The sequence below is a fragment of the Rhinoraja longicauda genome, chromosome 12 (assembly GCF_053455715.1).
Source record: "Rhinoraja longicauda isolate Sanriku21f chromosome 12, sRhiLon1.1, whole genome shotgun sequence".
Taxonomy (NCBI): domain Eukaryota; kingdom Metazoa; phylum Chordata; class Chondrichthyes; order Rajiformes; family Arhynchobatidae; genus Rhinoraja; species Rhinoraja longicauda.
In genome coordinates, this window is record NC_135964.1 from 10,649,796 (window position 1) to 10,676,587 (window position 26,792).

The window sequence follows — 26,792 nt, forward strand, 5'->3', positions numbered from 1 at the left end:
TCTACAGCGGGTAGTCCATAGAGCTCAGAGGGCCATCGGAACACAGCTACCAGACTTGGAGGGCATCTACAACACACGATGCCTCAGAAAAGCCACCAGCATCCACAAAGACTCTTCACACCCCTGCAACAGTCTGTTCGAACTCCTTCCATCGGGCAGACGATACAAGGCCTTCTACGCCCGCACCTCCAGACTCAGGAACAGCTTCATCCCCAGGGCCATAGCTGCTATGAACCGGTCCTGCTGAGCCGGATGGCCACAACGCATAGATCAACTTGCACTTTACCCTGTCTAAAAACTGTTACAACTGTTTCGTTTCGTTGGGTTGCTGTTAATTACTTAAATTATTGAATCGTATGGGAGGCGCATTCCCAATCTCGTTGTACCCCTGGGTACAATGACAATAAAGATATATTGTATTGTATTGTATTGTATTGTATTGTATTGTCATCCATGAACCCGTGGGACAGCGTCAGAGGAAGATAATAAACACCACATGCGGAGTTCTTCCATTCTCTTCATGTATAATAATCATTAACAAAAGATGGAAAGACATCACAAATCTTGGTCGGAGTGTGCTTGACGGAGCAGCGTAGGATGAGGGATGACTTACTTTGTGCTGTTGGGAAACGCTGCCAGTGTTGGTGGAGGCGGAGACTGCCGCGAGGGTGGGACGTCATATTCGTCAGTACGCAGAAGACCATTAGTGATTGCCTACAAAATAAAGCAAGTGTTATTGCTTATTTCTGAAAATCTACACCACCTACCATTAAGATAACTACACATTACATTTCGTCTTCTCCAGGAATTAACATCTAGGAGCACAGAACCACAGGCAATTTAGCCCTACAAGCCTGCTCCTGCATTCAGAGACCATTGCTAATCCATGACCCAATTTTAAATGGCAGTCATTACAATTAGATTTGTTATCCAAAAATATCAAAGGCAAGTTAACAGGATTAGCAAGCATCGATCGCCATTTGTAGAAGAGAGCATTCGAGCGTCTGCCACATTTTGCTTGCAAACATCCCAAATGAATGACTTGGCTATCCTGCTTACGCTCTTGCCTTTGACCTCAGACCCTCTTCCTCTTGCCACTTCAGCCATTTGCCTCAATAATCTTAAAAAAGGTTAATCACATCATCTCCAGACTTCTTAAATTTCATAGAACACGACTACTGTTTTGCATTCACTGCAAGGCCATTAATGCTTAGATCATAGATCCGCACAACACACCACGGGAGCAGGCCCTTCGGCCCACAATGTCTGTGCACAAGGTGTGGTGCCCCAAATCCTCACAGTACTATTGACGTGATCGTTCCAAGCTTCATAAGACAGTAATATAATTTTATTCCAGTCTGAGATTTAAAGACCAACATTCCAGTAGCAATCTTGTCAGCGAAATTTAAATTGATCCTCATTAAATAGATCATCGAACATTATTTCCAGTTTATCTGATCTGAAGTGTGAAGGCTCTTGATGCACTGATTACAATGGCTTATTTGGTGGCTATGATCAGATGAGGGGGTGGTGTGGCCTTAGTCCAGGCTTCTGCCAGACTCAACTGTTCATATGCAGGTTGAGTCTGAATGACCAGATGCACTGCATTACCACCACCCCCATGTGATCGGAGAGTGTAAGAACGGAGAGAGAAGGATGCCCATTCAGTTTTGGGGTGGCACTGTATACCATTCTCCAAACACAGAGCCAAACCCACATGCTACAGGTGTGGAATCACCAACACCTTTCAAAGCTGCATCAAACCTCTCAACTTTTATACTCCGTATCCTGATAAATAAAGCCCAGAATTCTAGTAATCTTCCAAATTACTTGCTGACTACCTTTGTGCATTGTACTTCGGATCCTGTGGCCACTAATAGTTTGCACTCTCATTCCACCTCATTAATAATTGGCTTCTTCCCCCACAGTGAATAACCCGACATTTTCCCCACAGTACACTCGATCTCCCCACTTCTTGCTGGCTAACTTAACCGACCAATGTGGCTTTGAAGTCATTTTGTTCTCCTCAAAACCAACTGATCTACCCATCATTTCCTCTTCATCAACTCTGTGTTATAACCAGTTGAAGGCCCAGCATTGATCTCAGGGGAGCAGAAGGGGGAGGCAGCGGTAGAAGGGGGAGGCAGCGGTGGAGTGGGGAGCGGACAAAGCAAAAAAAAAAAAAAAAAACAGCAGCTGGTGAAAGGAGGAAGCCCCACAGTGACCGAGCACGTCCTGTCATTGGCAGCAGCCTGAAGAGCTGCCAGCCCGGGGCTACAACGTAAGCAGCAACAACAGCCGCGTCAACTGAAGGGCTCGCTGGCGCAGACCAGCGGCGTCGGCGCCTTGTTTTAAGGTTAAACGACACAAAGTGCTGGAGTAACTCAGCAGACTGAATTCATCTGAAGAAGGGTCCCAACGTCACCCACCCATGTTCTTCAGAGATGCTGCCAGACCGTTTTGTTACTTCAGCACTTTATGTCCTCGAGTATTAACCATCATCTGCAATTCTTTGTTCCAACCACATACAATGATAATACCGTACTTCGTTATAACGGACACCATTCCCCCCACTATGTTTCCTTTATAACAAGGGTTTACTGTGCGCCATATCTAATGCTTCTCCTGTACTCCCCCTGTTTTTTCCACCTTCAAAGATCCTATAGTTTCTATTTTCTATCACATTACCCACTCCCCACAGCCCCCCAAATCACCTTCCCTGAACAGCAGTGTTACACTTGCAGTTTTCCAATGCAGTCTCTAGAATCCAGCTATTTTTTTGTGGGTCACAACCTGTGCGTCCACATCTTTGCAGGAACTATCTTTAAGACCATAGTAGGCCATCAGATACAGTGGACTAGTTAACCCTTGGCCCCATTAGTTCGCCTCATTCCTTCTTATGATTGTGGTAGTTTACTTCATCCCCATAGCCTGTTAATTAGAAAATATTATTGGGATGCTTTTAAGTGTTTTCTACTAAGAAGACCAATCCAAAATATTGGCTGTCACACCCAAGTCTGTACAGAGAGCACTAGTTGACCACTTAAGCCAGGAAGCACTGCAGCAGAGATCTGCTCTCTTGAAATATGATATCCATGCTTAATGACCGACGGAAGGATTTTAGAGAGAAAAATAAGGGACAGTCTACAAATTTGTTCCCTATTCGAGTAGCATTAATGTTTGCAGCAGCAAATACATTAGCAGCAAAATGCAAGATCACATCTTAGAACATTCTTTACTACAGGGGTTAATATTAAAAAAATTAGTATCTCATTTTGGTTTTTCAAGGGATTCAAAAATACGATTCAGTAAAACCAAAACTTAAAAATACAAAGTGAGTCAGCTACACATCCCACCCACAGTAGTCAAATATCAAACTGGATTTTTGGGCTGAGGAATTTATTACAGAAGTTAAATATAGATCCATGTCAGCAGTCCACAGCGTGTCACAGTGCTAACAGTGCAGTACATACATCAGGAGTGAGCATGTGTAGGAAGAAAATGCAGATGCTGGTTTAAACCGAAGATAGACACAAAAAGCTGGAGCAACTCAGCGGGTCACAAAGCATCTCTGGAGAAAAGGAATAGGTGACGTTTCGGGTCGAAAAGTCATCTATTCCTTTTCTCCAGAGATGCTGTCTGACCCGCTAAGTGACTCCAGCTTTCTGTGTCCATCTTCAGGAGCATGTTGCATTCTGTGTAAACCTGTCTACACGCAACCCGACAAGTGATGTTTGAAAAGACTACTGAACGCTGCCACCACAAGCATTTCCAACATTTTATCTGAATAGGGAGGGGGGCAGAACCAGGTGAGCAACACTGCTGCCAGGCAACCAGCCCCACCACCCATAACACACACAACTTTTAGGGTTTTAAACACACTCCATTTACCACAAGTCCATCTTTCCATCAGAGGGCAGTTCAAGCCACCTTTTTAGTTTCATTCCTCCCTTTTGGACCTTCAAGCCACCCCCCTCCTCCCACAATGACGCAGGAAAATTACAGCAATACAAACTGGAGGTTTCTCCCTTAGTCTGTCAGCTCAGTGTAAGGGCTGGCAAGGAGAGAGGCAGCATTTATTAGTTTGGGGGTTTATTGGTTAATTTTTGTAACGCTATAAAGAAATATATTCAATGGTTTATTATAAACATCATTTGGTTACATGGGGCCCGACTTCCGTTTTTGTGCTGGAAATAAGGAAGAAAAATGTAATTCGTGGCAACATTGCTCAGTGCATATGTCAGAGGCACATTGCAATTAAGAAACTTTCTATATAAAACACTGAGCTCGTGGGTACATTAGTTAGAAATAAATATTGCCAGCTTATTTTGTAATCGCAACAATAATGCAGGCAGTCAGTTAGCTTTGATCATTCATGCTTTGGATGATATATTGCATGATGCAAAACATTAAGACAAGAAAGCTCACTGCTCGCTGGGTAGTCAACGATATATTCTTAAAGGTGGATTTCCATGAATAGATCATTACATCAGCATATGCACAAGTCTTGACGCCAGTTAGACTGCCAGACCAAACAAATGCTTGCATTGCAGAAACTCAATTTGTAGAGAGAACCTAACTGAAAAGCACACAAGTGAACATTTAATTGTCAAACAGCAAAGGGCAGCTACAATTGAGGATTTTTAAAGTTCTGCAAAGATATTTGATTGTGCCAGTGTCTTTGTGATTTATTCCATCAGAATCCCACACAATGACGGCAGGTCACTAAAATTAGAATTCTAATTTGGTTGTCCAATAGAGACGATATTAGGAACAGAAAGTAAAGCAAATGAAAACTAAAGTAATTCCACCAACTTAAGATGTAAAATATCTGACAGGAGGGCTCCAGTCAATCTGTAATGATTAAACATTAATTCACAGTAGACTGCAAGATATGACCAGAAATTCAGTGCCATCCCACCGCTGGACCAAAACACTCGGAACTCTGTGATGTTTCAAACATTGTTGGTGGGAGGTAGATTGAGGAAGCACTTTGGAGATGGCCATGGGTTAACATATGATGTGTTTGACAGCACTGGGCCTCTACTCGCTGGAGTTTAGAAGGATGAGGGGGATCTCATTGAAACTTACCGAATAGTGAAAGGCTTGGATAGATTGAATGTGGAGAGGATGTTTCCACTAGTGGGAGAGTCTAGGACTAAAGACAATAGCCTCAGAATAAAAGAACATTTCTTTACGAAGGAAATAAGGAGGAATTTCTTTAGTCAATGGGGTTTTGAATCTGTGGAATCTGTGCCGCAGCCTGTGGAGGCCAAGTCAATGTTTGTTTGTTTTTTACAGCTGAGATAGATATGTTTTTGATTAGTACGGGTGTCAGGGGTTATGGGGAGAACACAGGAAAATGGGGTTGAGATGGAGAGATAGATTAGCCATGATTGATTGGCAGAGTTGACTTGATGGGCCGAATGGATTAATTCTGCTCCTATCACATGCCCACTCTGGGATTCTCTCCAGGGGTCCATTCTGCCATCCCGATGTTCTAGAGTGTGGGAAGTGGAATGCCTTTCTGCTGATGGTCCGTTGACAATCGGTTCTCCCAGACCTGCTCACTGCGCCAGGTAGGAGTTCCAGTTGAGAAAAGACACCTTAGGAGCACCATACGCGGTGTTGCTAAATCACACACAACTTGTAATGTTTTGTGCAACTATCCTATCCGTGAAAAGCATGCTCTGTATGGAGGGATCACTCTCCCTCGAAAGCTGTTTACAAGAAAGTCCCAAACAAACCTGCTATTGCACAGCTCCGTCAATAACAGTGTTTTATGTACAGTTGCAGAGAATCATACAGCTTGGAAACAGACCATTCAGCCCAACTCACCCTTGCGACCCAGTGGGCATCCATGCTTTAATCCCATCACCCAGCACTTGGCCCATTACCCTTTGTGCCAAACAATTCAAGTGCTCATCTAAACACTTAACTGCTGTCAGCGGCTTTGCTACCATCGCTCTCACCTCACACTTGCCTGGATTAAACTCCATCTGTTTAGAGGAATATGGGCCAAATGAACAAACCCAATATGCCAACTTGGTCAGCATGGACAAAGTGGGCCGAAGGGTTGCTTTCACGCTCCACGGCTCTGCCATTTTTCACCCTGGTATCTCTCTGCAGCCTAGGACAACATTCTACAATATCAACAACTCTTAGTGTTTTCCTTCAACTTTCTGATCTTGTCTCCCACATCCACATCAAGTTCTCCCATTCTTCCAAACTCCAGTAGATATCAGCCTAGTCTGTCCATTTCCTCTTCACAAGAGAATCTGCCTGATCCAGGCATCAGTCCAGTATACCTTCTCCAAACTGCATTCAACATATTAACATCCTTCCTTAAATAAAGTGACTAATGTAGTTCATAATTCTTCAAATTCTACTTTTTTAATTATTTTTGAGAAGTTTTAAAAGTTTGTGAATTTTTTTTTTCAATCTCTTATCTTGCCAGAGATGAGAATGTTTTCCAGATCGTATCTCCAGTCGCTCTGCGGCCTAACATCGTGGAGCTGGAGGCCTTGCCTGGGACTGACTTCGAGCCCCACCACGGGGCCGTAGACTTAACATCTGAGCGTGCGATTCCTTGCCTGGATCGACCCTTCAACGCAGCCTGCGGACTTTAACATCAAGGAGCTTGCAGTCTCAAGCTGAGACTGGTTGGGAGCTCCAAGCCGCTCGACAAGCCCCGACCCAGGATAGATCGCCCGGTGCGGGGGAGCTGAACCTCTGGATAACATGGGTAGGTGGGTGACCTTTTGGGTCAGGATCCTTCTGCAGAAAATTTTGACAATGTAGCTGGCCTGATTGTCATGCACTCATCAGTATAAACATTCTCCATCATCAGCACACAGGGGCTGAGAAGTGTATCATCTGCAATATTCACTGCCCTTCCCAAAGCCATGATTTCAACAACTTGGACAATTACCTAAAATTGGACAAATCGATATTCATACTGTTGGTTCTATGGCTGCAATCAGTCTGAAAGAGTCTCAACCCAAAACAGCTCCTATCCATATCCTCCAGAGATGCTGCCTGAGTTACTCTAGCATTTTGTGACTTTCTTTGATATACCAGCATTTGCAGTTCCTTGTTACTATACTAAGAGTAATTTCTTGTTTAGAAGTACAATTGGCACCAACCAATGTTATATCTAGTTTCAACTTTCCATAAATCAGCCAAAAATTGAAGAAATCTATCACTGAATAAAAATAATTAAATTTTCTATCTTACCTTTGTACTATCGCATGTTACATCTGGGCGCCTGCCAGGTTTGCGTGGGAAACTTGGCTCCGCGAGTTGCCAGCTGGGTCTGGTGTTCAAGTTACCAGGTGGTGTGTGGCCAGATTTTGGAGATCGGTCACATCCAGACCTGCAGTCTGTGGACGTGCTGGAACCATGGGCGTCCCTGGGACACCACGCTTCGTGCATGGCGTGCTGGTCCCGTGGAGGAGCAACATCAGCGTGATGTAGTGAACGTGCTCCTCTGCTCTCTGGTGGGATGGGAGGTGGTCGCTCAGGTGGAAGAGGGGGTTCTCTGAGGGGTGGTGGCGGTGCTGGCAGAGGCTTGTCCTGCTTTCGAACCATGCATGGAGAAGACTGATTTAAAAACAAAATTAAGGATGGGATTATGTAAATGTGAATTTAGGGTAAACAAGCACCAAATAATTTTAAACTAATTCCAAGGGCAATTGGTGATCAACATAATCATGTACTTTCCTTTATGTAAAAAATACACATTTGCAGAATTATGAATAAGCTTGGTGATTCACAGCACATTAGACATAAAGACAAGTACAGAAAGTTTCACTCAGTGATCAGACTGGAACCTTCCCCTGACCAATGTTACCACATCCCCAAGAAAGGAGCAAACAACTCCCGTAAAAGTGGGAATAAATAATTTCAACAAAACATTGTATGCATTATTTGTTAACTAATCTTCTAACTCCCAATACTTAAAAATCAAAGATTTCTAAAGAGAGCAAGTAGGGTTGTGAACCACACCCATGAGCTCTGACAGAACTGATTACTCGCAGTATAGCATTGTTTAGATCAGGTACCTTTGGTGACCCAGTGGGGCTGGCACACGGTGATCTGACCACTCCTTTCTGAATGAGGTCCAGCCGAGGTGGCACGGGGGGTAGATTGAGGTGCTGAATCGGCAGCAGATCTGGTGCAGCCTTTCGGCGTTGTGCAATAGGCGATGAGTTTGGTGAAGACACAGGAGAAATTTGCCTTTCTGTACACTATAAAGAACACAGAGAATTGGGAAACAATTAATACTCTATAACCGAGCACCTCAAAGGATCATTTTTACTCTGGCTTCTCAGTCAATGCATAGATACTTCTGTGCAAATCTGTTCAGAAAACACATTTAAACTAACAGGACGATTTAATAGCCTTTTGGAGTTTCCAAAGGGCAGCTCAATTTTGGTCCCAAGATCCAGGTTCTCTCCCCCCCCCCCCCTCCCACCCACCCCCACCCCTTCAAAAAACTTTGCAAATAATTTCTGTCAATGTATTCCTCTTAAACATTCCTATGGTACTTGCTATGCTATTCTCACCAGCTTTTCAAATAGTATGTCCCAGCTGGTGAGAATCACCAAGGAACATAAAGTGGAGGAGTGCATCCTGAACCTGGTGCATCATTTGGTAAGATCAAGACTTGCCTTTGAACTCAACTCCACATATCCAAAATATATTGGTTTCCAATTTGACTGGGCTCAAAACTTGAGCATTCACAACAGCCAATTCTAAAGAGTTACGACATTCTACGTGAATTTCTCGTATGAGTTTTTAAGGAGGTGGCCTATTACTTTGCCTCAACCATGCACATTTCTAGACTGCCCGGCTAGGGGCGTTTAACATCTTAGTGTTTACCCTTTCAAGTCAATTATGAATGTTATATTTTCCCAATGAGATCATCACTCATTCTTCTAAGAGGTAGAGAACCTAAGGACTGCTTGTTCAAACCTTTCTCATAATGATAATCTTTCTACTCCAGGATTCAGTCTAGCAAGTTTTCACCACGTCTCTTCTTAGGGCATTTTTGTCCTTCGTTATGTAAGAGGGCTAAGCGCTTGCAGGTTTTCTTGGTTAAGCAGACTGAAATTGTAAAAAGTACTTTGGTGTAGTCTCATCAAGACATTCTGATATTTAGAACTGCATACCAACTGGAACAAAGATAAGATTGAGAACGATTCTCTGCTTAGAAACCCAAGTAGTAGAATTAATTTGTATGGAGCAACAAAACAATATGGTAGATAACACTGGTGGGAATAGTTTATTGATCTATTAACAGCATTAATATTGTTAAGGAAAGTACAAATCATAGGAGGTTCCATCTTAAAATTGTCTAGGGATAACAAACTTATTGCAATGGATAAGTTCATGGGAAGAATCCCTTCCAGATCATTTACTGGATCAGTGTATCTAGAGGAACCTATATTGGGAAAGTAGTTGATATTTATTATGATGTTGCAAGATGGTAAATTAATAAACTTGAACAAGAGTATCACTGGGGAATCATGATCATAATATTATCCAATGTTATATTACTTGTGAGTGATTTTGTGAAGTTGGGAGCTAGGATCACCATGAATGTTGTGAATGGCAGTAGAGGCACCAAAAGGCTCATGCCTGCCATGCCTGTTCCTATTTCTTATGCTCCCAGCATATTGTGGCTGCAGTATGTACAACCTACAAAATGCCCTTTCAAGTGAGTGTGACCCCAGAAACTGTACCATCTTGAATGACAAGGACAGGAAGAATTTGGGAATAACACTACTTGCATGTTGCCCTCCAAAGTTGTCCAGGCTGAAACCAGGCTCCAAAGTACATCTGTAATGCATGCCATGGACCACTTGGATACAATGGAACGTTTTAAAATAGTTAAGATAGCAAAGTCAAAGAACTCTATTGAAAATTACCACTGTTATCAATCACTACAAGGTACTACAAGTACAGCAGTGTGTTAATTAGATATATGTTTGATTGCATGCAACCCATCCTGCCTACCGAACATCGTTAATAACTTTTAACGTCAGCACATTTTACATCACGTGCAAATAAAGAACAAATATAATTGTATTGCTAAGTTTGAAACCTGCCTTGACAAATGATTCCAGCCTGTTCATTATCAGCGAGTCGTCGCGATCGTCGTCATCGTCCAAGTCCAGCATCGGCATGTTAAAACTGTCCAGGCAACATTTGGCTCCATCATCTCTGGGATCAAAGGGATCAACAATAATTGGCTCTGTACCTTTGATCTCACAGCGGCAGAATGGGCATCCCTGACCATCTGATTCCTACACGGGAAAGAAACCAAACATTACGTTAAAATATTTAAAAGCCTGCTTGTCTAAGACATGGTAGAGCAGAATGATGTCCTCTGCGTGTAATGAAAGGTTCATTTATAATGTGAACACTCAAAGTACAATAATCCATTGTTGTACATTTAGTTTTCTTTTGCTTCAGGATGCACAGTGCGATGTGTTTTACTGACAACATATCGAAGCAGATGAAGTCTGATCAATCTTATATCCGAGGATTAGACCAAGTATACTGCCCAGAGAGAAGATGAGTTGGGAGGAACTAAGAGAATGGAAACTGTAAAAACAGCAGAGGCATCAGATATGTCATGAACATAAATGGGAAGGGACTGGATCGGGGAGAAAGAATGATGTGAAGGTGGAAAGAGATAAGTTTGCTGGAGTAAGAGCAGGCTAACACTGGCTCTGCCTGGACAGTCCAGCTTGTGAATGTAGGGGAGAGGAAGGCTGGAGACTGTGAAGGGAAGTTCTCTGGAGAAAATAATGTCAGTGACACTCAGAGACAATGGCCTGATATTCACTCCTGAGAGATGTATAAAGAGGCAACCCACAGTTGACATTTGACCTCTGTGGGACAGTGGTCAGTTCACTAAACCACAACAGCAGCACCTCTGTCGGCAGGTTTGATAACAATCAACAAGATGCAATCCTGGCACCACTCTTTCTTTATCCTATTCATCTCTACCCATCCACTCTCCAACTTCAAACTAATTTGTTTCCTAGTTTTGTCAAAAGGTCTTTGACCGTAAACAGTAATTTCACTTTGCACAGATGCTACCCGATCAGGTGAGTATTTCCAACATTTTTCTTTTTTTATTTAAGTATTAGACTTTGAGCATTATAAAAGTACAAAATACCCATGTGGACTCCTACTTCACAAGCACTCTGTTTTCCCACGTACCTGCCATGCTGTCAGACACGACGTGCACATTAAGTGACCACATGGTTCAATCTTCACATCTTTATCGTTCTCAGCGCAGATCTTACACAACTGGAAAGTGGAGCCCATCTCGCAGTACAGCTCATATTGTTCCTAGGTGGGAGAGATTTGCCAAGTATCGGCAAAATTAGTCAATTTGCTAAGAATATCATGTCTTGTCCCTTGTGGCAAGCAATCTACTTTACCAACCTCCACTCTTGAACTTGTTTCTAAATGCTTCAGTTAAGATTCTACGGTCAATAGCTACTCTTTCCCATTTAATGAAGCTGCGTTTGGTAATGTTAAATTTTGTAAAGAGGTTTGTCAATAAAGAACCTCTTTTTGTATGTGTAAATGCCAATTTCAGAAACTTCAGTTGTGAAGCCTCCAACCTCCGCATCATGAGCAGTGACATTCCACCCACAGCCTGAGCCCGAGGGTGCTGACTGACATAGAGCCCATGGAAAAGGCATCATGATGCCAGTCTCACCACAATGAAAACATAAACAGCACCTGCGGAACAATGCCTTTACCTGTGTGACTTTTATGTGATCATGAGGTGTTGGTTCACATAATCCAGTCAGATCTGGATTGTAACTCCGTCCATCTGGGTATAAATAACTAAATAAAAGAGGGAAACGTCTTTACATTAGTGAACAAATCATAATTAAAATGTTGAGGCAACTTTTGAGATTATTTCTTATTGCTTATATGTAACATCAGAATTTTCAACAATAAATACATACAATCCTTCTCGACATCCATCTATTAAGGCTTGAAAGAGAGGCTTGTTGTGTGGAATGGTCTGCAGGATGTTTCCATCATTTGTAACGTAGCCAATAGCCCACTGGCCAAGTCGGGTACAACTGAGCCTGAAGATGTAGCTGTGGCAGAAACAGAAAATAAAGGACATACAAAATGAACATACAATACTAAATCTCCTCCACTTGGATCAGCTTCAATACAATCTCCAAATTGCAAACAGCATATCACAGATATTTATTCACAAAATGCTGGAGTAACTCAGCAGGTCAGGCAGCATCTCAGGAGAGAAGGAATGGGCGACGTTTCGGGTCGAGACCCTTCTTCAGACTGAAGGGTCTCCACCCGAAACATCGCCCATTCCTTCCCTCCTGAGATGCTGCCTGACCTGCTGAGTTACTCCAGCATTTTGTGAATAAATACCTTCGATTTGTACCAGCATCTGCAGTTATTTTCTTACACAACAGCATATCACTATCTACATAGATTAGTATTGCTCTTTAAAATCACAATTCATATACAAGTACCATGCTTGTTCATCGGGGGTTTTGGTAAACAATAAATGCATGACATGGTAAACAAAAAAATTACATACAAGAGAGCTGTGTATGGCGAGATGGAAATGGAGTAGGAATAGATTTCACATTGTCACCAGTGTAGAACTAGACTCTAAGTCACCACACAGAGCTATTGACAAGCGCGGCATAGGTCTGATATGGAACTCAGTTACTAGAAAACAACTGCATTGAGATACAAAATGCTGGAGGAACCAACAGTACCAATAATTTTGCTTATTGTCACGTGTACCAAGGTACAGTGAAAAGCTTTTTTGTTGCGTGCTATCCAGCCAGCGGAAAGACCATACATGATTCCAATCAAATCATTCACAGTGCACAGATACAGGATAAAGGGAATAATGTTTAGTGTAAGATAAAGTCCAGTAAAGTCAGACTGAAGATAGTTCGACGGTCCTTATGAAGTAGTTGGTATGTCAGGACCGTTCTCTAGTTAGTGAGAGGATGGTTCAGTTGCCTGATAACAGCTGGGAAGAAACTGTCTAGATCTGGAGATATGCGTTTTCACACTTCTGTACCTCTTGTCCGATAGTAGAAGGGAGAAGAGGGAGTGTCTGTGGTGGTCAAGTGTCCTTGGTTTACAAGAATTGTAGCGAAAAATCAGCATATCGTGGATATTCCCTGGTTTAATAACTGAGACTCGGGGACTGTAGATGGTAACTCAATAAATGTTGGCTAAAAAACAAATCCTGTGGATGGGTACATGGTTGCTGTTCCTTGTTGTTTTGCAAAATGTAAGGAATTCTTGAAAGTGGAGTTGGTGAGGATCAAAGGAAAAAATAAAACAATATAAATAACCTATTACAGTCCAACCTATTACAATCTAACTGCCATATCGCAGAGCTAATCTTAGCCACACAGCCACTGTAATAGATCAGTGCCAATCTTTGTCAAAAGGACTTGCCATTAGTGGGATCAACCCTCTTTACATTTAATAAGAATTGAAGAAGTAATTTAAAACGAGGAGTTTGAACATAGCAAGACGCCTGCCAGGTTTTGCTGATAGCAAGTTTGTGCCCTGTGGCTTACAGATTATATTCAATATACATGCTAAAGCTTGATGTGCAGATGGAGAGGAAATCTACTGTACTTTGACAGTCATAACTTGCAATTACAGCTAATAAATCCCACCTTTTAATAAATTAAATTTGCCAGTTCAAAAACTTCACTTAGCCTGGCTTATATTGCTTTCATTAACTGCTTTGGTTCCAAGAACATATGGAACAAAAAATAGACAGATGGGTGCACAGAATCAAAATGACCAGCCTTCCAAATGTCAGAATACACATAACGGATACCACGTGCATGGCAAACATTCCCAGGCAACTCACCCAGAACAGAGAATCAATGTAGAAAATTAATTTAAGCTTAGTACACCTTGAATTACCAGAAATATAAAAATCATCTGGTCAATATCAATAAGTTATATTTTATTGTCAGCAGACTTTACATGACCAACCATTCACTTAAAGGTGCATGAAATTGCATGCTACATTTCTGCAGGTTTGCTCTTTATCATATGAATGCATCAAAAGAGGCAACTTGATCATTCAAACTCAGTGACCTTAGAGGGTAGGCTGGTTGTACAAATATCGAATTAAACCCCAGAAATTAAAAGATCAAGGCCTAGCGGGATAAATCATGGATGTTAATTTATAAATCTGTCATTTGTAACAGTACTATTAAAATTAGTTTAAAAAGGTCATTTTAAAAAGGTCACTTGCACCTCCTCCAACCTCATCTACTGTATCCGTTGATTTAGGTGTGGACTCTTATACACAGGCAAGACCAAGTGCAGACTGGGCGATTCGCTGAACACCTTTGCACAGTCTGCCGTGGCCTACCTGATCTCCCGGTTGCCAAATACTTTAATTCCCCTTCCCATACTGACCTTTCTATCCTGGGCCGCTTCCATTGTCATGGTGAGGCCAAACGTAAATCAGAGGAACAGCATCTCATATTTTGCTTGGGCAGCTTGCACCCCAGCAGTATGAATATTGATTTCTCCAACTTCAAGTAACCCTTGCATCCCCTCTAACCTAAGTTACTCCAGCATTTTGTGTCTACCTTCGATTTAAACCAGTATCTGCAGTTATGAATAGTGCTTGTAGTCTCTTTTTTCATACATTACCATGCAATTCTATTCCCTCCCCACTATAAATAAACACAAGATACTTAAAAGGCAAGTAGCTCTACACCAGTTATATATTGATTGAATCAACTAACACTTCAGAATTCCCTTTCTCTTGTGCAATCTGTAAAGATAATCCAGTCATTAAATATTTGATGATGTAATTGTAATACATCAAATGCATGCTACACAATTATAATTGGGCACCAGAGGAGAAAGTTAACAGTGGAATCCACTTAAAAACCACTTACATTACAATTTGTTTTATCCTTACCTGCCAGGTTTGTTGATATACTTTTGGAGCCGAGCTTTCACTTCATCGTAAGTTAGAAAAGCCATGTAGCCAGGGTGCGTCACAGCCAAGAAATTCCAATTCCTTAAAATAGAGGTCCAAGGCTAACAAAGAAAACAATCATTTGTTTTGTTTAATACATAGGTAGACTACATACCTTAAATGTTAATAGACTTTGACCTCCAAGCAGCAAGAATGCCTGTACAAGTTGCATTCCTGTTTTGTGTCCCTAAATTGCACTAAGGGGTTGCACAGTATTTATTACAGGGAACTTTGTTGATAGTTCAATTAAGTCCAGAAGACAAATTCATAGATTTCAGAAGATGCAGAATTTGCCTCAAGTATGTTAATAAATAAAAATTGATAATGAGATTAACCTCTGACAAATGAGCGTTGAGTTCCTGACACGATAGTAAGGCTCAGATATCACAGAACTATGCTAAAGAAATGAATACCAGACTGTCCTGGATGTAGACGAAAAGCTGGAGTAACTCAGCGGGGTAACAGCATATCAAAATTTGTCACATCCTCCCAATTTATCCAAACTCTCTTTATCCAAACCTACTACAGACGTCACCTACTACCCAATTATTTTTGTAGAGGATACAACATGGTCTTGATCACAACCAATCTCTCTGGAAAAATACAACTCTTTTGATCACCTTACTAAGTAAATGATCCCAAACCTCACCTGTGTTGATTTGCAATAGGTCTCCCATTGTGGCATCCTGTTCAACCAGGGGATAAAGTATTTCTCTATTTAGGCAATCAACCCTCCGCATACGTAAAATGTCTCAACTTCCTCCTCCACTCTGTTGGAAATTCCCTGCTCTTCTACATGCTTTTCCATCCATTGCTTCATGCACTTTCTACAATAGGACATTCAAAACTGCACTTAGCATTTTTATTGTTGGCTCAACTATGCTTTGGAGAATTTGCTCATGCATTTCTTTAAACTAGTACTCCATGCGTTTGGAAACAGAAAATTAATCGGAAATACAAATGAGCTTTAATTGCAGCTCAATTGCACAGATTTTATTTAGTATCACATTTGACTTTAGTTATATTCCTCCATTAAGTACCTCATTCCTCCAACAGTGGATAAATTAAGCACCAATAAATGGAATTGAATAAATGGCAATGTTTTTGGTGCTTTCTTAACACTAACTGATTTTATACTGTATCATCCCAGGGACAGTACAAGCATTTGCACCAAACTACTTCGATATACAACATCACCATTTGGTCAATAGAAAAAGACTTCAAGTCAGTCTGAATTAAATCTCTTCTTTTGTATAGTAAACTAAAATAATAAGATCTAGCTGACTACTCCCTATTGAAATATTCTCAACTTTGTTTGACAAGAGCATAAAATTAAAGTCACAAAATTTGGAAAATGTAGACCGGCTGAGTTACTCCAGTATTTTGTTTCACAAAATTAGTACTTCAGTTATTATACTATTATTGCCTGGTTACCAAGTATTACAGATTATTTATTTATTGTATTATTGATTATTGCATATTTATGTTATTCCGTTAATGGGCCTGTAAATCTGCAGCAAATAAGAATTTCATTGTTCCGTTGCCTGTAGGCATGGCAATTTAACACTTTTGACATTGCCTGTGTTAATGGAAAGAACAAATTCCCTCTAGCATCTGAAGAAACGAGCATCTAGTCTAAATGTATGGACAGGCTTGCTTGTTCTGCTGTCAATTTACTTTTCAAATACATCTAAATATAACACACTCAAATCGTCCATTAAGTTTTATTGCACCCCCCAGGCCTTTTTATTTTTTCAAGCAAATATCTCCAACAATGTTAGTTTTCTACATAACATTATTTTTGTAGCTAAGAAATTTATGATGTATTTATGAAAAAGCCTTGCTGCTTCTCTCTGTAATCAGCCGAGAATATTTATGTGCATCAGGAGAAATGTGAAACACTAATGTCAGTACTTGCTACTTAAAGTGTGAACCTGTTACGTTAATGCTTTTATGTTAAGTATTTTCCATAAATAAAGACTTTTTCTTTCAGTTGTCGGAGTTCATATAAACACACCATTCCAATAATTTTTCTAGATAGCCTTACTCTAGCTAGCAATATATACTATACACATCATCCACCGTTTTTAACTTATTCTGGTGGCTAAAACATAGAACACATAATCTACACTATGACAAAATATGCTGACACAGTATTTTACTACTGGAAATGGAAATATTTGTAATAACAGTATAAAATAATAGGAGTAATTTTGACCAACACAGAGAAAAATTGCCATTATTTCATACAAGACACTGAAGCAATGGTACAAAATTCTTCCACAATATAAATGGAGAATTTCCAAGAATCCAACTGTTGAACAACAATGGAACAATAACCTTCATCAAGTGCAAAGCTAAACTGTACAGAAAGTCTGTCGGAAATGGGCCACTAGAGTACGTCAAACTATTCTTAAGGATTCAATTTTTCCTAAAATAAACTTTATATGTTAATATACATTACCTAAAATAAAAATAAGGTAAAAAAGAATGCATGAAATTTTATTCAAGATTACAATGCTGACTAGAATTTTGAACATGCATTTTTCTTAACTTGCTCTTCACCACCCTCTGAAAAACGAATAAAAAGGAACTGCAGAACATATCCATGTTCCCCAGAGATGCTGCCTGACCTGCTGAGTTACTCCAGCATGTCTATCTTTGTTTATAAAAAGGATGTTTCAACTTGTAACAAACATCATGTAATTTATTTCTGTGTAGAAAAGAACTGCAGATGCAGGACAGTCAGCACCTATGGAGAGAATGAAGTTTCGGGTTGAGACCCTTCTTCAGACTTCTCTCTCCAGCAGGAAATACAGAGCTTACCAACATTTCAGATACAGAGGGCCTCCCAAGGAAGGGAATTATTCCCAATCTCTGGGTTTTAAAGGCATCTCCGACCATAAATGTGCACATACCAGTTAACCCTAATTTCTTCAGCCATGCACAATAATTTTAATCTCTGTGCCTTTGATGAAAATTCACAAAACAAGTTGTCAAGCTAAATTTCAGTATCCTAAAGCTTCCTAGTTTTATTTTTTCCTTTGATCCTCACCAACTCCACTTTCAAGAATTCCTTACATTTCCCAAAACAACAAGGAACAGCAACCATGTACCCATCCACAGGGTTTGTTTTCTTAGCCAACATATATTGAGTTACCATCTACAGTCCCGTCTCAGTTACAGGAAAAAAGCAACAGGATTCCCCACTCAATGGACTTCAATAATTGAGTGGGGAATCAATTCTGGATTTGATCCACATGTACAAATTGTCCACATGTACAGCCTTCATCCACCCCTACACTGCACTTCATCCACCCCTAGCCACTGCAACCAACTCCAGCATACCGATATTCATTCTCGCCAGGCAGCAACTGAGAGTCGACATAGCCGATTGATTTTCATTTAGCCTTTCAGAAGTTACAAATTGATTACAACACAGCTTAGTTTGATCTTCCACAAATGACCAGGAAGAGCTTAAACTAACCGGGACTGCTCTATGCCTTCCTCATCACGTGGTCAAACTAAATCAGCAAAGCAGGTGAAATGAGTTTAAAGCCTAGAGTGCTTTAACTTATTGTCAGCTATAAAAGAGCTATTTTATTAGTTATCAACTTACCTGAAATAACCTGGTAAAGATATCAAATTCAAAGATTGAAATGTAATCATTGCAGGTCAAATCAATGGTAGACTTCAGAGCCATGGCTTCCAGGCCTGAGCTAATGGAATGAACTTCGTGAAGGCATTGTCTAAAGACTTTCCAGGGTACAACAGTCCTGAAAGGAGAAAAATCCCAGTAACTCTTCATGCTTCATAAACATCATAGTACTATGCAACAATTTATAGAGCAAACAACACAATTATCAACATAATCCACATCTTTTTCAGATTTGCTGCCAATTATCCTGGTTTCACAACAACTTTGTTCATAACTAAATCTGCTTTTATACAAGCATTTAAAATTATTAAAGGCTGACCAACAGCTGATTCAAGCAAAACAATTCTGGCAATGAAAGCAAACGTGCCCTCTTACAGGTGTAGGAAAGAACTGCAAATGCTGATTAAAACCGAAGATAGACACAAAAAGCTGGAGTAACTCAGCAGGACAGGCAGCATCTCTGGAGAGAAGGAATGGGTGACGTTTTGGGTCAAAGAAGGGTCTCGATCGGTAACGTCACCCATTCCTTCTCCCCAGAGATGCTGCCTGTCCCGCTGAGTTACTCCTGCTTTTTTGTCTATCTTCATGCAGGTTTTGTTAATGATATACAAAAACGGCTCCCATAATTTTTCATCGTAGGTTTTAGAAATCACAGTATGTTAAAGCCTCGAGAAATGTAAACAACAAAATAAATTTGGTTTTAAATAGTGCTTTCAACATTGCCTAATGTCCCAGGGTAGGTCACAGAAGCGTTATCAATTAAAAATCTAATAATCGGCTGCATTGGGGTATACAAGGACAGGTGGTCAATAGCTTAATCAAAGGGATAAATTTAAGATCTGTCATAATGGAGCACGGAGTTGAGCAGAGTTGTGGGGAATTCTAGAACCCTTGACCCGGGAAATGGAAGCTAGGGCCATTAATATTAGGCTAATTAAAATGGGGAATGTCCATGAGGTCAGAATTACTGATTTCCTCATCTACATTACCCCCTTCTATGAAAGCACTTCTTCCAAAATGAAAACGTGCAAGATGAAATTATGATTCAGTAAAACATTCAAAATAATGAAAACGCCGTTCGGCGCTCAATTTGTTTAATTGTATCCAAAGGAAAAGGTTGTGAGAACAGAGCATCATTGCCTGCCTCAGGTGTTATTCTCTACACTACACGTTTGTTCAATAGTTATCAATTTCTCTGCAACAAATCTATTTGACTGGCATATATATTCATCTAAAGCTGGAATTGTGCAATAATTTTACACTGACTTCCACAGACAAAGTGCAAATAAACCATAGAAATACCCGACACAGATCTTGGACACAGTAGAGGTCCTATAATTGTTATGAATAATCTCAATAACTATAATAACGACAATCTGAATTGAACTACAAGGATACAAATCAAACCATATATAACACAAGAACCTAACTTGAAATGAAAACCAGAGGAGAGCATGTTGAACATCAATGCCGGTGGCACTGACATCACACCTGATGAAGACACTGGAGCATCGGGTCCTCGCCCATCTCCGCCCCCTGGTGAGACCATCAATGGATCCGCTGCAGTTCACCTACCAGACTCGCATCGGGGTCGTAGGCCATCATCAACCTACGGAACAGAGCTCTTTCACACCTGGAGAAGCCGGATAGCACTGTGAGAATCATGTTTTTTGATTTATTTCTCCAGTGCATTCAACACCATCCAGCCGGGGCTTCTGGGGGGCAAGCTGGAGCGCACAGGAGTGGATCACCACCTCGCATCCTGGATTCTGGACTACCTCACCAACCGACCACAGTATGTGAGGACAAAGGACCTGGTCTCGGACAGGATGGTCTGCAGCACTGGGGTTCCGCAGGGAACAGTGCTAGTGCCATTCTTGTTCACCCTGTCATTGCGGACTTCAGGCACAGCTTTGCAAGCTCCTATCTACAGAAGTTCTCTGACGACTCTGCCATCGTCGGCCTCATCACGGGCAATTATGACAGGGCATACAGAGAACTGGTCAAGGAGTTTTGTGGACTGGTGCCAGTAGAACCACCTCCGGATCAACACGGGGGAAATTCAGGGAGATGGTGGTAGATTTCCGCAGGCGCAGCCAGGTCCCCCCGACACCGGTGAACATCGAGAGGGTAGATTCATATAAGTACCTGGGTGTCTACCTCAACAATAAATTGGACTGGACTGAAAACACCGATGCACTATACAGAAAGGGCCAGAGCAGACTTTATCTGCTAAGGAGACTCAGGTCCTTTGGAGTGCAGGGGGCATCTTCTATGGAGTGGTCTGCTGGAGCAGCAGCATCTCAGCAGTGGAAGGGAAGAGACTCGACGAGCTGGTCAGGAAGGCCAGCTCTGTCCTGGGTTGCCCCCTCGACAGTGCAGGTGGTGGGAGAGAGGAGGATGATGGCAAAGTTAACATCGCTGCTGGACAATGACTCCCACCCCATGCAGGACACTGTCACCGCACTGAGTAGCTCCTTCAGTGACAGACTCCTTCACCCCAAGTGCATGAAAGAGAGATATAGGAGGTCCTTCCTTCCCGCTGCTGTGAGACTGCACAACCAGCACTGCTCCCAGCAGACGAGTCAACAATAACAGCTAAGAACACACAGAAAACTGATGACAATTTATGTATCTTTTATTTATAATAATGAATGATCTCTTGCTCTCTTGCTATCCACTTTGCTGCTGTAACACTGTAAATTTTCCCGGTGTGGGATGAATAAAGGAATATATTATATTATTATTATGCATTTTACACAAGGCAAATCCCTGTTCAGTCTTGGAGAGGCACAAGGAACTGGAAATGCTGGAAATTAGAGCAGGTCACGCAGCATGTGGAGAGAATGGACAGATCATGTTTCAAATGAGACCCGAATTTTAAACGTTTCCTCAGATTTCATGGAATCATAGATATTCACGCACGCAAACAGTGCAAGTTGATCATCGAGTCCTTGCCGGCTACAGTCCCTTTTACTGACTCTGGCCTCCCCACCAACGAAGAGATTTATCGGAGTTGCTGCCTCAAAAAGGCAGCCAGCATCATCAGAGACCCACACCATCCTGGCCACACACCCATTTCACCACTGCCATCGGGAAGAAGGTGCAGGAGCTGAAAACTAACGTCCAGGTTCAGGAACAGCTTCTTCCCTACAGCCGTCAGGCTATTAAACACTACAACCTCAAATAAGCTCTGAACTACAATAGTCTATTATTATTATTATTGCACTACTATTGTTTGTTTATACAGTGCCCTCCATAATGTTTGGGACACCAAGACCCATCATTTATTTATTTGCCTCTGTACTCCACAATTTGAGATTTGTAATAGAAAAAAACACATGTGGTTAAAGTGCACATTGTCAGATTTTATTAAAAGCCATTTTTATACATTTTGGTTTCACCATGTAGAAATTGCAGCTGTGTTTACATATAATCCCCCCATTTCAGGGCACCATAACGTTTGGGGCACATGGCTTCCATGCGTTTGTAATTGCTCAAGTGTGTTTAATTGCCTAATTAATGCAGGTATAAGAGAGCTCTCAGCACCTAGTCTTTCCTCCAGTCTTTCCACCACCTTTGGAAACTTTTATTGCTGTTTATCAACATGAGGACCAAAGTTGTGCCAATGAAAGTCAAAGAAGCCATTATGAGACTGATAAACAAGAATAAAACTGTTAGAGACATCAGCCAAACCTTAGGCTTGCCAAAATCAACTTTTCGGAACATCATTAAGAAGAAAGAAAACACTGGTGAGCTTACTAATCGTAAAGGGACTGGCAGGCCAAGGAAGACCTCCACAGCTGATGATAGAAGAATTCTCTCTAATAATAAAGAAAAATCCCCAAAACACCTGTCTGACAGATCAGAAACACTCTTCAGGAGTCTGTGTGGATTTGTCAATGACCACTGTCCGCAGAAGATTTCATACAGAGGTTACACTGCAAGATGCAAACCATGGTTACCTGCAAAAATAGGACGGCCAGGTTACAGTTTGCCAAGAAGTACTTAAAAGAGCAACCACAGTTCTGGAAAAAGGTCTTGTGGACAGATGAGATGAAGATTAACATATCAGAGTGATGGCAAGAGCAAAGTATGGAGGAGAGAAAGAACTGCCCAAGATCCAAAGCATACCACCTCATCTGTGAAACACAGTGGTGGGGGTGTTATGGCCTGGGCATGTATGGCTGCTGAAGATACTGGCTCACTTATCTTCATTGATCATAACAACGGCTGATGGTAGTAGCATAATGAATTCTGAAGTGTATAGACACATCCTATCTGCTCAAGTTCAAACAAATGACTCAAAACACATTGGCCGCCAATTTATTCTACAGCAAGACAATGATCCCAAACATACTGCTAAAACAACAAAGGAGTTTTTCAAAGCTAAAAATTGGTCAATTCTTGATTGGCCAATCACCCGATCTGAACCCAATTGAGCATGCCTTTTATATGCTGAAGAGAAAACTAAAGGGGACTAGCCCCCAAAACAAGCATAAGCTAAAGATGGCTGCAATACAGGCCTGGCTGAGCATCACCAGAGAAGACACCCAGCAACTGGTAATGTCCATAAATCGCAGACTTCAAGCAGTCATTGCATGCAAAGGACATGCAACAAAATACTAAACATGACTGCTTTCATTTACATGACATTACGGTGTCCCAAACATTATGGTGCCCTAAAATGGGGGGACTATGTATAAACACTGCTGTAATTTCTACATGGTGAAACCAAAATATATAGAATTGGCCTTTATTAAAATCTGACAATGTGCGCTTTAACCACATGTGATTTTTTTCTATTACAAATCTCAAATTGTGGAGAACAGAAGCAAATAAATAAATGATGGGTCTTTGTCCTAAACATTATAGAGGGCAATATAACAATGGCACCTGTCAAGGGGTGGGATATATTAGGCAGCAAGTGAACAGTCAGTTCTTGAAGTTGATGTGTTGGATGCAGGAGAAATGGGAAGGGGTAAAGACCTGAGCGACTTTGACAAGGGCCAAATTGTTATGGCCAGACAACTGGGTCAAAGCATCTCTGAAACTGCAAGGCTGCATATAATTAACTTGTTTTTTTCTCTCTCATTTATCATGTTGTTTACAGTGTACTATGTTTACATATTCTGTTGTGCTGCAGCAAGTAAGAATTTCATTGTTCTATCTGGGACATATGACAATAAAACACTCTTGACTCTACTTCAAAGATCCTTATCCCAGGGAGTCACACCTCATAACTATTCTAGTTCATCCTCAATCTCCTCTGCGCCCATCCTAGTGCTATGGTGTAGTGACCAGAACTGTACACTGTTCCGTGGCCTGATTAGCATTTAATTTACATTCCAAGTTTCAATGTTTCCTATGTGTTTTAAACATTTTATGCACTAACTAAAAGGAACTATATGCAGTCCTTCATCCCCTCTGCATTTCCCAGTATATACCATTAATTATATATCCCCTTGCCATGTTTGCCCTCTTAAATGCGTTTCCTCATACTTATAGATTGAATTCAATTTGCCCCCTCACACCGTCTAACCTACCCATCCATAAACAAATCTTAAATGTTCACAATTCTTAAAAGTAAAGTCAACAATCAAAAACTTCTCAGTTCTGACTAAGGGTCTCGAACCGGAATGTTAGATTTGTTTCCCTTTCCACAGATGCTGCCCATCCTGCTGAGTGGTTTCTATCTTCATTTTAGATTTCTGGCATCTATAGTTTTAGTCAAATGTAATTTTCTAAGAAAACAAATCAGGACATTGCTAATCTTGTCACAGGCACACATTCCTCCCTGCCCTTTTCCAATGGTACTTCCTTCATAACTTCCCTTTTTGTGAAGCCACAAAAGTGGTACAATTAGGATAAAAATCTCAATAGGCACATAAAGTCCATTATCTAAATTCATTAAATCTCCCTTACTGGTAATTTTTTTCCAGTCCAAATAAACAAGTTCAAAGATCACATGGAAGCACAATATAACACATACTCAAATACAATTCAGGAAACAAAAGGTTTGGGCGAACTCAAGTTTGATTACCATAACAGAATATATAAGGTCAGTTTAAATCACATTGCCCAATATTGGTGTTCTTCAAATCACAAACCTTAATTGTGATCTCTCTACTGTCCGCTACTCAGCATAAACATTGCAAATTTGGTCAGAACAGGATAAAAAAATTTGCAATGAATGTGCAGTGCATCACTGGTGGTAAAATATTCAAAAGTCAAGAGTGTTTAATCGTCATGCGGACCAGAAACAAAACAATCATATTTTCACTTGAAGCAGCATAACAGGTTTGCAATGACAATGAACAAAGGGAAGATCAATAAATTAAAAGCAACATTAGTGCAAAACAAAAGCCCCAAGTCCCTAGTGCAACCAAGACAGTTGGTCGTCCATTGTTTAGTTGGTGTTTAATAAACTAATGCTTGTTGGGAAGAAGCTGTTCCTGAACCTAGACCAGTTTTCAGGCTTCTATAGCTTTTTCCACAAAGGCAGGGGTTACATGAGAGTGGCCAGCTTGGTGATACTGGCTGCCATTTTGAGGTATCGCCTCCTTTTGATCCATACACTGGGGGAGGGGGTCGGTACCCGTGAAGGACATAGATGCGTTGATAGACTTTACCCCACTTTCTGAAGACAAAGGATGCACTGACAATAGCAACTTTTCCACAAAGATACACAAGTAAAAATTAGAATTGTACAACATTGTGCATGAAAAGATCCACGCATCCCAATTCAACCACCATCAATATCATGAAGCAATCTCTTTTCCACCCCATTGCATGACTTCAGTCCAATGTATTAGTTTTCCCAGAGGCACGATGAACTGCAGATGCAGCACAAAATAGAAAGTGCTGGAGGAACTCAGCAGTTCAGACAGCATCTGTGGAGGGAATGGACAGGTGACGCTTCAAGTCAGACATTTCAGACTGATTGTAGTGTGGGGGGGGGGGGGGGGGAAGAAAACTGGACAAAGAGGATACATGCGAGAGGGGTCTGATTGGCAGATGGGTGGATAAAAGTAGAGATAAGGAGATAAATGGGTGTCAGATAGGAGAGAGGAGAATTAAAATGAAACCTAGAAAAAGGGGTATAACTGGAAGGGGACAGTGGAAGTGGGTGAAAAAGGAGGAAAGAGGGAAGAAATGGAGTGTGCACCAGTGAGGGGATAGACATTGAATTCTCCAATTTTAAGTGACACTCCGCCTTCCCTCCTTCTCGTTCCCATGCTCCCCTCCCAGTGCACACACATTTCTCTCACCATTGCACCCCTCATCATCCCATCCCCACCCATTCCCTTCCAGCTATACCCCTGATAGATCCAAGATGGCGCCCAACCCAGGCGACTCTTTATGTGCTAATCACAGAAGTGGATCTGCAATCACGCATTACAACCGCTCACTCTTTTAAATCTCTACTCCCACAGCAACATTTCTTACTTGAACTCTACTATTCCCTTTATCATGCATCAGTACAATGTGGATGGTTTGATTGTAATCATGCACTGTCTTTCCATTGACCATTTAGAGCACAGCAGAAGCTTTTCGCTGTACCTCTCTGCTCACGTGACAATAAATTCAACTCACTCTGGCTTTACGTTTCACTCTTCTTCCTTTCTCATCTCACATCCTTTTGGCTCCCTTTCATTTCTAGTCTCGGGTCACCTACCAGCCAATCAACCCCCCCCCCCCCCCCTGACCCCTACTCACCCTTACCAGGCTTTGTCCCATCCCCATCTGTTTGCCAACTTTGTCCTCCCCACTACAAATCAGTCTGAAGAACATTTCCAACCCTTAACGTCGTCTGTCCATTCCCTCCACAGATGCTGCCCGACCTGCTGAGTTACTCCGGCACTTTGTATTTTTATTATTTTTCCTAATTTTATTTCCAGAGAGCACACCAACCCTAGACTTCACCCTATTTCCAGACTAGAACGTAGCAAGATCCATGCTTACTGCTTTTCATTTGCAGTGCATCAACAATCAGTATTATCAAAGTACAGTTGACAAAGGGCAGTACAGGTACAAAAGGGAAGAAATAATTAACTAAAATAAAATTAATTAAAATAT

At 41.2% G+C, this 26,792-nt stretch overlaps 1 protein-coding gene across 1 annotated transcript in view; it reads right to left on the bottom strand.

Moving 5' to 3' along the window:
• Window positions 1–26,792, bottom strand: part of cblb (Cbl proto-oncogene B, E3 ubiquitin protein ligase) — a 137,943-nt gene that overhangs the window by 26,352 nt on the left and 84,799 nt on the right. Inside the window, exons 3-11 of the mRNA XM_078409000.1 lie at window positions 18,675–18,831; window positions 14,996–15,117; window positions 12,000–12,137; window positions 11,787–11,874; window positions 11,236–11,367; window positions 10,113–10,310; window positions 8,064–8,249; window positions 7,237–7,602; window positions 614–714 (exon numbers count right to left, since the gene is read on the bottom strand). Coding sequence (XP_078265126.1) covers window positions 614–714; window positions 7,237–7,602; window positions 8,064–8,249; window positions 10,113–10,310; window positions 11,236–11,367; window positions 11,787–11,874; window positions 12,000–12,137; window positions 14,996–15,117; window positions 18,675–18,831 — 1,488 coding nt within the window. The remainder of the gene's footprint in view (window positions 1–613; window positions 715–7,236; window positions 7,603–8,063; window positions 8,250–10,112; window positions 10,311–11,235; window positions 11,368–11,786; window positions 11,875–11,999; window positions 12,138–14,995; window positions 15,118–18,674; window positions 18,832–26,792) is intronic.